Raw genomic sequence first — 11174 nt, forward strand, 5'->3', positions numbered from 1 at the left:
CGCTGCTCAGCGTGGGCACCTGTGTCTCTCCTTAATTAAATCACGGTCCAAATCCTGCAGCACAGCGGCTAATTACAGAGAGCGGGTATCCCCCAGAGAGCCCTGGTCTTAGGGAACGGTGGGAGGCACTTTTCGGGATGCAGCCGCGAGCTGGTGCGGTGTCAGCATGGGAGTGCCATGGAGTGCACGCCCCACCTGCTGCCCTGGCCTGGGGACACCCCAGCTGCTGTCGCTGGGGCAGCTGAGACCCAGATCCTGGCAGGGACGGTGACCAGCACCGTGTGCCCCGAGGAGGGTTGCCCAGGGAGTGCCTGCGCCCTGCCACACTCTCCTCGGGTCAGCCAGCCTCCAGCCATGCCACTGTCACCCCAGCCCCAGTTCCCCGTGAGCACACATCGGAGGGGCAGTGGCAGATGTCGAACGAGTCTCCTGAGCCTGGCAGGAGGGATCGGGGAGGTCCCATGGGAACATCACACTGAGGAAAGGATGCATGCCCCTAGCCTGCAGTAGGCACTTAAAAGCTGCCAAGAGTCACCTCCAGCCCTTCAGGGAACTGGGGCAAGAAAAGAAACTTATCTGCGTCCTCTTTTCAGACTCCAGCCAACACTCAACACCCTCTGGAAACAGATTTAGAGCAGTGGCTAGTGACGTTTGCTGCTGCTTGCAAGTAGCACACACCTGCTACTGCCAACCGAATGCTATTTGAAACAAGCTGGCCCAAAGGGGCTACTCTGCCCTAGGAAGGACAGACCAGAGACCCAGGCTGTCTGCAAGAGCAGCTGCTCTGCACGGGGCCAGGGTCCCTCGCCACCCGAGAGCAGGCACCTAGAGGAGGAAGGTGCCGCTTTCTCTCTGCCTCAGCTACAGCCCCTTCTGACCGCCTCTGACGCAGTTTCAAGCTGAAATTGGGGCAGCTTGCAAAACCCCAGAAGGCAGATTACATCTCTGGTGTTCCTGATCTGAGCAGGAAGCAACGAGGTCCACATCAGCACTTTTAAGAGGATGTTGTACCTTTCAACTTGCACTTAATCGCCCAAAACAACTGGCAAGAGAATACTGGAGCTGTACCGGAGGCAGGCAGCGGCAGGGAGAGGCTCTGGGCTGCAGCAGTGGTGGGATGTTAAACTGCATCTCGGCAGCAGCCCGCCGTCCCCTCTGCAGTGCAGTCAGTCCCGGCCTCCCGCACCACCAGCTGTAAAGCAGAGGGGGCTCCTCCGTCCCCACCGTTAGAAAAGAGGGACCACCTCATCCAAGTGACAATATAATTGTTTATTTTCCTTTAACACACTGCTGGTTAAAACTGCCAGACAGTAGATTTCAGAACATTCCCTCAACCAAACATCCTGGGGAAATTAAAAAATAAAACCGCTACCGTGTACCAAAAATAAAATAACCCACCCCACACACCCATCTTTTCCCCCAAACTAGTCCCTGCAAAGCCAATGCAATCAGAAACAGGTATCTGTGCTTTTCACCCAGGGCCCACACTTGCAAAACAAACTAAAAAAATGTCACTGCAAGTTGTTATAACACAAAGCAATGGACAGTAAAATAAAAAAATCCTCCTTAAAAACCTTTTGTACTGGTGACAAGTACAGATGGAGATCTCTCCCCACACTGCTTTAGCCTTTAGAGACAACATAGACCTGCAGCTTCAAGCAGTTTGTGACGTGTCCTTAGTGCCAATGGCACAGGTCACTTCCACACGTCCCAGCCTATACAGCCAGGCACTACCGAGCGGTGGGACCATCTCCCAATGCTAAAAGCTGCTACGAGGATGCGACCCAAAAAAAAAATCACTGTCACCTGCCCTGCATCTCACAGTCCTGGCTGCTCTCACAGCCTTCAGGGCTGCTTTAACAACCTGGCTGTTTCTCCAGTGGGAAAACCCTGAATACACGAAGCCCGCACAGAAACCATGAAAAATTCAAGCTCCCACTTGCCAGCAAGTTTCTAGACACTACTTCACTCCAGTGCCTTGGCTCAGGAACTGTTACAGTGTGACAGAACAGCCGTGGTAGCACAGGCAAGGACATCCCCACTATGCATGACCGGGAACAACTCCAGGGCAGAGATCCTGCATTTCCTAGATTCACACTCTCCCCAGCTGAACTGCTTCAAGCTTTGCCCCTTGCCTCGAAATCTCCATCACACAAATTTTTTTAGCAGAGACCTTTGATGTTCGCAAAAGATTATTCACATTTTCTCAGCCAGCACTGTTTCTAGGAGGGAAGAAAGCACTTCTGTTTTGTTGATCTTTTTTTCCTTTTTTTTTTTTTTTTTTTAATAAAGCACTTTCTGGGGAAAAAAAAAAATCAAAATCTATCAATAACCTGCAGTAGTGTCCCACTGATCAGACTGGGGACAGTGCCACCACTCCCCCCCCGCCCCGCATCTTCCCCCCAATCTCAAAAAATAGTATTTAGTATACAGCAATAAACTCTGAGCAAGCCAGAGTCCCGGAAGACATGGACCTGCTTTCACCTCTCCCATGCAGCCCAGCACCATTTCAATGTGGTTGCTACTATACTCCTGGGACAAATCTATTCCGATCCAAGGTGAAACGCACGTGTCCCAGCCCCGCTGGGCAGCGTGCAAAGCAGGGGCACACCACAGGAGGCCTATTTGTGTAATCACGTTTCCGAGCCTTCACAGCTCCAGCCCGGTGTTGTGTTCGTGCCGTTGAGAACACTTGTCTGAGTCTACTTGGAACTAGCCAGTGAAGGCAGACTGGTGGAAGCAGGCTGACGTTTAAAAAAGCATCCTAGAATTGTATTAGACTTTGGCATTTGTTGTGGAGATGCAGAAGCACCAGTAGGTAAATTAGCTCAGTGCTGGCCCAGCTCCCATTTCCCTTGGATTCTCAGCAAGGGTATTTCCCTCCCCACCACATAAGCGCAAGAAGCAGACAGATCTCTCCCACATTCGAGCACCAAATTGAGCCTGAAACACCTGGTACTCCACAGCTGCTCAGAATCTGTTTCACATCAAGGGCTGAAGCTGCTCCCTCCTCCTGATGTTTTCCATCAAAGACAGGCCTGTTCAGCCCAGACTTCCCATATCAAGACATTTCCCTGGCTGTTGCAATCACATTTCAACTTAAAGGAAGGACAAGGGACAAAGCACAGGTCTCTGCTCCCTGTTCAGACCCAAACAGTGCAGGGCAAGCCCTCAGTGAGTGAGTTTGGGGGTCAGGATCCCCCAAGCCACAGTCTGCCCCAGAAGTTGTAAGCACCATATGACTACCAGGACCTAGCTGTGACTCATTCAGCTCTGAACTGTACAGACACGCAGGCACCAGACTGTCTGGAAGTTCTCCATCCTGCCTTTGGGCGATTTCTGGAGGAGACCAGACCTGAAGGAGCTCTTCCAGTTCTTCTATCCCCTGCTAGGCTTTTTTCCATTGACCTCAAGGGCTGGAACCAAAGATACTCGCTCACAGTTCTCTGCTTCAGCTGTGACCTCTGGAGCTGGCATCCAGGGACAGGGAGACAGTCCCCAGCTGATCACAAGGGCAGGGAATGCCTGTCCTTGGGGAAAAAGAAAAACAACTCAGAAGCTCCTTAAAAAAAAAAAGCTTCTTCAAATAGACTTTTATTCAAAGCCTGAGACAAAGGCACCAAAAAGAGAAGGGAATTAATTTGGCTTTCTGCTCCCTGCTACCTGGGATACTCAAGAGGGTCAGAGCTATTTAGTCACACACACAGAGTAGAGGAAAATGGCCTGGCTTAAAGGTATGAAAGGAGGGGCTGATGAGGGGGTAATTAAAATAGGCTTTGGAACCACTACCCTGAGGCTGGATCCAGGCCCAAAACATAATCAATGGCGTTATCTCCCCTTCATTAAGCAGAAGCTTTATTAAAAATGCCTTATCTACCCCTCTCTACACAACCACTCCGCAAATCAAGCCAGGGTCTGTTCTAACCAAGCCTGCCACACTGCTGCACAGGTACACGTGCTTCATCTGCCTGCTGCTAGCTGTAGGCAATGAAGCACAAACAGGCTTGTCTCTAATTGGTCTTAGTTAAACAACATCTTGGATATTCCCTCAAACACCTGTGCTGGAAAGCTACAGCCAATCCAAACTTTTTATTTCCCCAGTCAGGACCAGGTACCTCATTATATGCATCTGCCTGGCTTTCAGGAGCCAGAGATGGCAAAGGGAGCCAGCCTGAGTATGCCATTCTCAGCGAGGTGCTGACTGGTTATCCCCTACCATCCTCCCATGTACTCACACACTGTTCGAAGCTCCTTCCGAGGCAAACCTGTCAGGAGGAGATGGACGAACAAGGAAAACCGCTCATAGTACCATAACAGGGCCAGGAACACCCCAACCACCCAGACACCAGCTTTGTAGTGACAAAAATTCTTAAAAACAGAGCCAAAATAACTAAATTGAAGCCATGAAGGATGAACTATTCCTCTTCCCTATTCTTATTCAAATAAGACAAATTCATTTGAACTGAGCAACTCCAGCAGATCACACTCTGCACAGCTTTGCCTTAGGGCAGATGATGGCACCAAATGAGTGCCCTAACTGCCAGGAGTGGCAGGGAGAAACTATCCTAGAAGACTTGTCTCAGACTTTTGCACACCTAAATGCACACCCCTTTTCTCATGCTAGGCAAGGTGCAGAGATTACTGGGTGAGCCACAAGAAGCTGAGTGATTCCTTGCTTCAAGGATGCTCAAATAAGATGCAACCTAAAAGGCCTGGAGGAGAACAGCTCCTTACAGAGAAGCTTGCTTTCAAGTCCAGGTTCTTTGCTTAACAAATCAGCTCAGTTCATGCGTCTCAAAAATGATAAAGATCTGAACGTCTCTGTGCTCCAGTTAGAGCTATCCCAAAAACGCTGGAGAACCCCTGCAGGCACTGTCACCAAACAAAACTCTTATAAGATATGAGCTCTGTTTTGTAAGTACTGGGATTATAACAGCAGCTAGAAGACAAAGCAGACAACTTCAAGCTTACCACCTTTTCATCCTAAGGTTTGTTCTTAAGATTTGCGCTCTCTAAAGCCTGTCTTCTCCTTCCACTGTGGCAGGGACCCTCCCGCTTCTCCCAAACTGGCTGTTACCACTTGTGCAACTGGAGAGAAGTTAATTGAGGTCCTACTGCTTGCTTTTTACCTCAGAGACACAGAATTAGGGTTAGGCCTATAGCAGTGGTGTATGCGATCAGAAAGGCAGGGTTCAGTGCAACTGCTGCAGAGAGCAGTGCTTTGATACCTCCCGCAGCTCCTGTTCTGGAACGAGTGAGGTGGCAGCTCATATCACAGCTTGAGGGTTAGGAGGAAGCAAAGGCTTCAGCTGCTTGGGCCCAGCAGAGCAGAAAGGCTGCTCCTCTGGTTTCCTTTCAGAAACTAGGGAATTCTGCTGACCCTTCTCAGCTCAAAGAAAGGCTGAGCCACTGGAGGGGATCAAACCCAAGAACAACTGCTAGGAAAACTCATGCCCAGGGAGGAGCAGCAGCAAGTAGGACACTGCTCAGTGCCACTGCTCTGGGTAAAGAAAGCACACCTCAGAAAAACAGATAAAACGAGGTAAAGTGTTCTGTGAGCCCAGAGCTCACCAGCATCAAAGCTGACATGCAAGGACCCAGCGCTGCCTGCTCCAGCACACAGAACATCTCCCTCTCACCAGCCAGAAGTGCTCAACATGTCAGAAGCAAAGACCATGGGAAGACAGCTCCTTGGGGCCTGCAGCTCTGGATCAGCAGGCGCAGTGAGGGCTTTCACTCTGCTCAGCCTCTGTCACGCAGGCACAAGACTCTGTATGTAGAAACAGAAGCCCCTTGTAGAAATATCCCTGGGGGGAAGCGGGTGAATTTGTCTCCAGTGTTCTGCTCACTTCCAGATCTCCGGAGGGCAACAAACCACCTTGCTCTACAGTACTGAAATGCTGGACATCTGCCCCTTCACCACAGTGCCTTGATACACAAAAGGCCAAGCTAACTGAAAACACTAACCAACTCCACTGCACTTCTCATCCCTCTGCACACAGGCCTGGTCCCTACGACAGGGAACAAGAGCTCACAGGATGTTCCATTCTGTCCTACAGCACAGTCTGTTCACAGTCACTGTCATGGGGCAGGGAGGGGAGGGTGACTGTTAGAAAGGTCAAGAAACAAGTCCAGAACCTCCTCTCTAGGTCATCTGATTCTCAGCTTCTTCCAAAGGAGAGGTCACTAGAAAGGGCAAAACAAGGAATTGGGCTTAAAATGAAACCTCTGAAAAGAAAAGGATATTAAAGGAAACAAAAGCCATAATCAATACAGAAAACAAGTGCATCTGATCAGACGCTAACAACGTCAGCCTCCTGCAGGCTACAGCAGACTCCCTCTGCGATGGATCTAACATGACAGTTGTCAAACTAGAAGTCTCTCCCAACTGGTGCAGCAAATCAAGCCAGATAAATCCCTCTGCTCCTGATGCAGCTTGCCCTCTTAGGAGGGGAATGTCTCCATAGAGGCTGCGTGGCTAGCTGGAGTCTTGGTATCTTTATGCAGGCGAGTACCATACATCGCGTTGCACACATTCAGGGAGATGCTGAGCCAGGCTCCGTCCTCCATAGTCCTTAGTCACCCAATGGCACCTCAACACTTCCACACTCCCGGACAAAATGTGTACCCAGGCCTGGTTTTAAGAGCTGCTTCCCTGCTTAAGGAACCGTATTCCACCCAGCAAAGGCAGAGATCTTGCAGCACATGGCTTTCTCTCAGTATGGGACGTAGCCCAGGACTGCTAGCATCAGCTTTTCAACAGCCCAGTACAAAGACAGCCAGGACTCAGTTTACTCTTGGATGCCCCAGGGACGATCGGAGGCTGCACATGGTGCGAAGGGGGAAGGCGAGGGCCTCACTGCTTGCTGGCAGGGGGAAGGTAAGCTCCCTCTTACCTGGACCTGCTATTCATTCCAAATGAATCTTTTTTTTTTTTTTTTCCTTAAATTATGAACAATATGGAGAAATTGAAAGCAACTGTGTTTGGTCCAACTCCTTCCCTCAGCCCCTTGGCTGATGCTCTGTGGGGCTTGCTCTCACAATCGGCAGAGGCAGAAGAGGGTAGGAATGAAGACACCAAAGGCCACCAATATAGGAAACATGAGGCTGCTGTTGTCCGAGGCATAGGGATTTGGTGTGCGTGGGCCTGACTGAACCCGGTTCTTATTTGCCTGTTTTTTAACACTGGAGCCATCATCATATTCATCTTCATCATCATCTTCCTCTTTTTTCTCCAGACCTGGGTGCGGCTGCAGCTTTGGAACATCTGTTGGACAAGACAAAAGGTTGCAAGGAGGCAGGATGTAACCTGGGAAAATCAGCCAAGTCACTCCCTTCCCCTCTCCCCGATCCAGCATGCACACCAGCAACAGGACACCTAACACCACAGCCAGAGCACCCTAGGAAATAGGAGCATCCTCCTTCACAGAGGCTCACATCACTATTTCTTTCCTCTATGATGCAAGACATCCAAAGACCCAGTCTGCAAGAAAATTACATCCCTCTACCCTCTACCAGCACAGAAGCACACTTACAGCATACATACTCAGATACCAGAGCTGCTCAGTGACATCTAGCCAAGAACAAGCACCAGCTGCCTGCAGGACCAGCAGATGCAGGTGCAAACAGGAACAACTCTTTCCACAAGTGGTCTTACCTCACATCACTGCAGCCCAAGCCCCAGACCTATCAGAGCAGCAAGGCCCAACCCCACTCAAATCCTCAAATCCAGTCCTCTGAGCCTGGAGCCTGAATTGCAGGTCCCACACACAGCAAGGTGCCACATGGCCACAAGGTTACACACCGAATCCTCAGCAGCACTTGGCAATCCCTGACCAACCCAAAGCAAACTGATGCTTTGGTCAGCAAGGGGTCCCTAAACCTTCCCTGCTCAGGAGCTAGAGGTGCTCCAACTCCAGCACAGACTTACAATGAGGGTAATGAAAAAGCAAGGACCTTACTAGCACTCCTCACTGCTATCCAGAGGAACTGCTATCTGGGAAAAAGCACTGCCTTGTCCTCAAGCTGAGAAGGCAAAACAAAGCTCCAGGAAAGAAACACTTAACTACTAGCTAAAAGATCTCTGTAAATTACTTGTCTGCAGGGCTGCTGCTGACATCCAGGGCCAGAAGGAATTTATCTGTAGCTATAAGCTAAAACTGACCAGATGTGTTCCCTTCTCTACCCAATATGCAGCAAGTCCTAAACCAAACCGATTTTTCTTATTCCAAAAATGACGTAGCTTTGTGCACCTGGAGGAGTAGAAGGACACTACACACCTACTTCACTCTGCAACTGCACTCTGTGGGAACTGGCTGAGGGAGAAACAGTTTTGGCAGAGGTGGGTCAGCAAGAGCTATGATCTCATGGTCTGAGAAGCAACAGGCTGCTGTCCAAGGGAAAGGGCCTTCTGGCTCAAAAACTGTGCTTACCTTCCACTGTTCCTTGCAGGATGTACAGGGCACAGATTTTTGGATTGTCATAGTAGCCCTAGGGAAAGCAAAGGAGGCAGTCAGTGCAGCAGCTCTGAGGCAAGAAATGTTCCCCCCACCTACCATCACCTCTCCTCCTCCAGCACACAGGTGCATCACATGGCTGGGGAAGAAGGGGAAAAGGAGGATGAGGGCTCTGCCCAGCAAAGCTTATTACCTTTACAAACTCAATGTGGAGCTTCCCTGTGAACGTGGAAACTTCTCCCTGGACACTCAGTTTCCCCTTTTTGATACTCATGGGGATGATCTCATCATGAGCTGTGCTGTGTCCAACTCTGTCAAAAATGTCCAAGTCCTTCACCACTACATGGCCATTCAAGCGAACATCAAATACCTTCAGGATAGAATAAATGACCGTGTGTCAGAATGGATTCAGGCACGTGACGATTGAAAAGGGAACAGCACAGGAAAGGTCTCTGCTTGTTATGCACCCAGAACCAGAAAGCGCTGCAGCATGCACTGTCCCATCACACATGCTCCACTCCCTTGTGAAGGATTCAGAGCCCACAAGTAGCCAGTTAAAGACGCTGAAGCATTAACATTGCTTTCAAATACCCTGAAATCTGCCTTCAACTTTTAAAATAACCCTTATGTCTGCTGTTCAGAACAGAGGACAGCACAATTTTATTCTGTTTTATTCATACTTTTCTTTCACAATTTTCTTCCACCTACTGGCTGATGACCAGCTCCTACCACCCCAGGGTGGCTGCAGCACACCACACCGTAGGGAATTAAGCCATTTCTAACTAACAGCCTGCAGCAGAGCACAGAAGAGGAAACAAGCTGGTGAAGTATACAGGGTTTGAAGGAGGTGAAACATTGAACTGCTAACCACATCTGTGAATTCAGAGTGAAAGTCTTCCTCAGGGCTGCAATGACTCAAACTTCACTCAGCACCTGGGGAATCCCAGCAGAACCACATGAAGGAAGAGGAACCAAAGATGCCTCAACCCTTCAGTTTAATCTGCAGCTGCTTTTTGCATCCATTCTGTAAGCCAGCCCCACCAGTTCTGTTCCCTGAAATACTTCTCTGGCAGGAAGGCAGCACAGCGATTAAGGAGCAGGGCTCTGAAGAAGCTGATGGAGTCAGGGGAAAGCCAGACTAAAACACACACCACTTCTCTCCCAATTTATCACACGCCTTTGAGTTCCTTGTACTTCTGCTTCCACGTCTGTACATGAGGGATTTTAAAAGTGAACAGCAATTATTATTATTATTATTATTCTCTAAAGAGCAATAAAGAGGGTTGAATTTAACCCTGTGCTTTCAGGATCAGTTTGAACCAGTATCAAGTCTCACTACATTTGTAAGAATTGTTCTGAGTAGGTTTTAATGCAGGTTCTTTAATGCAGATCACTTCCCTGAATCAATCTGTACAATACTTCCTCCAGCACAAGCATGCTGTCAGGTCAGGAACAAGTATTCAGGAAAAAGGCAAAAACACTTCTTCTCAAAGCCAGCACAGCCTAAACAGATTGTAAAACTCTAGTGCTAGTTATGTTTAGTTGCACACATTTGTTTGAATACTTCGTAATGAAATTTTCCAGGCCAACCGTGTATCTGGAATGTGAAAGAGAGCATGAAGTTTCAGAGCCCATGAGAGTTATAGGAACCAAGTTACTAAACCATTAGTGCCTTACTTCACTCCTTTCTCCAGCATGCAAAGCAGCAGAGGCAACCTGGACATGCACAGTCTTAGCCAAGAACTCGCATCAAAGAGACAAGCAAGGAACTGTTGCTTACCTTCTGTTGAGACTGTGCAAAATAGACCTCTGCAAACTTCAACACCAGAACATAGTCACCCTCCTCTTTGATGGGAACTTCATAACCAAAGGTTTCCTCATTGTACCGCTCAGTCTGGTACAGAATCTGATCTTCTGCGTTGGATCGCAAGATTGGCAGCTTCATACCATAGTCAGAAGCTGGGTTTCAAGCACAAAATAGTAAGAGGAAGAGTTAATTTCTGAGGCACATGGAAGAGACACTTTAAATACTCTTGAAGTGCTTAACTCCCTAAATGGCATAAATCAGCACTTATGCCCTCATCAGACCTGTCTTCCCTCCTTGCTCTGACCAGGAGGAGGCACTACTGGAGCAGAAACAGAGGTAGCAAAGCCCCAGGACCAGCGTCCTGTAGAAAAAGAGGTCTGGACCCGCTGCAGCCTAAGACACTGTAAACTCACTTGCACAGTTTCAGAAAGAAGGGTCTGTTTCACAAACAGGGCACAGAGACAAAGGACTCGGCCATTTCTTCCTGCTTCAAAGAGGAAAAACACCTAGAGTATTTTTTACAACATCTTCAAATTACGAACTCTCAGCACAAAACCAAAACAGTCAGCACTGGACTGACTCAACTCATTCATTCAACACATTTTAATTTAGCAGTCGATGGCATCAGGTTATAGAGACTCACCCTCCTCAAGTGAAAACCTGGGGAATGGCAGAAGAGTGAAAAGCATTAAGACATCTTACAAAATCCTTTCTTCTCACCACAACCACGCAATACTTGCTAGCTTTAAGACAGGAAGAAGGAAGCAAGAAAGATACACACAAGGGTCTTAAGAGCACCAGCAGCTCCATGAGCAGCTGTTCTCACAGTCACCCAGCTGAAAAGGGAGCTGTCTGCAAGCATCTGAACACCCCCTGAGAAGGGCCCAAATAACATTCCCAAACAGGACAAT

General features: G+C 48.8%; 1 protein-coding gene across 1 annotated transcript; it reads right to left on the bottom strand.

Annotated features, from left to right (window-relative positions):
• Positions 1-6808: 6808 nt before the first annotated feature.
• MLEC (malectin) lies at positions 6809-10414 on the bottom strand. Its single transcript, XM_010290458.1, has 4 exons — positions 10237-10414; positions 8650-8826; positions 8433-8490; positions 6809-7267 (listed from the first exon to the last, which is right to left on the bottom strand). Exons 1-4 carry the CDS (start codon positions 10399-10401, stop codon positions 7038-7040), a joined length of 630 nt encoding a protein of 209 aa, XP_010288760.1. The 5' UTR covers positions 10402-10414; the 3' UTR covers positions 6809-7037.
• Positions 10415-11174: the final 760 nt, after the last annotated feature.

The sequence above is a fragment of the Phaethon lepturus genome, unplaced genomic scaffold (genome assembly GCF_000687285.1).
Source record: "Phaethon lepturus isolate BGI_N335 unplaced genomic scaffold, ASM68728v1 scaffold22697, whole genome shotgun sequence".
Lineage (NCBI taxonomy): Eukaryota > Metazoa > Chordata > Aves > Phaethontiformes > Phaethontidae > Phaethon > Phaethon lepturus.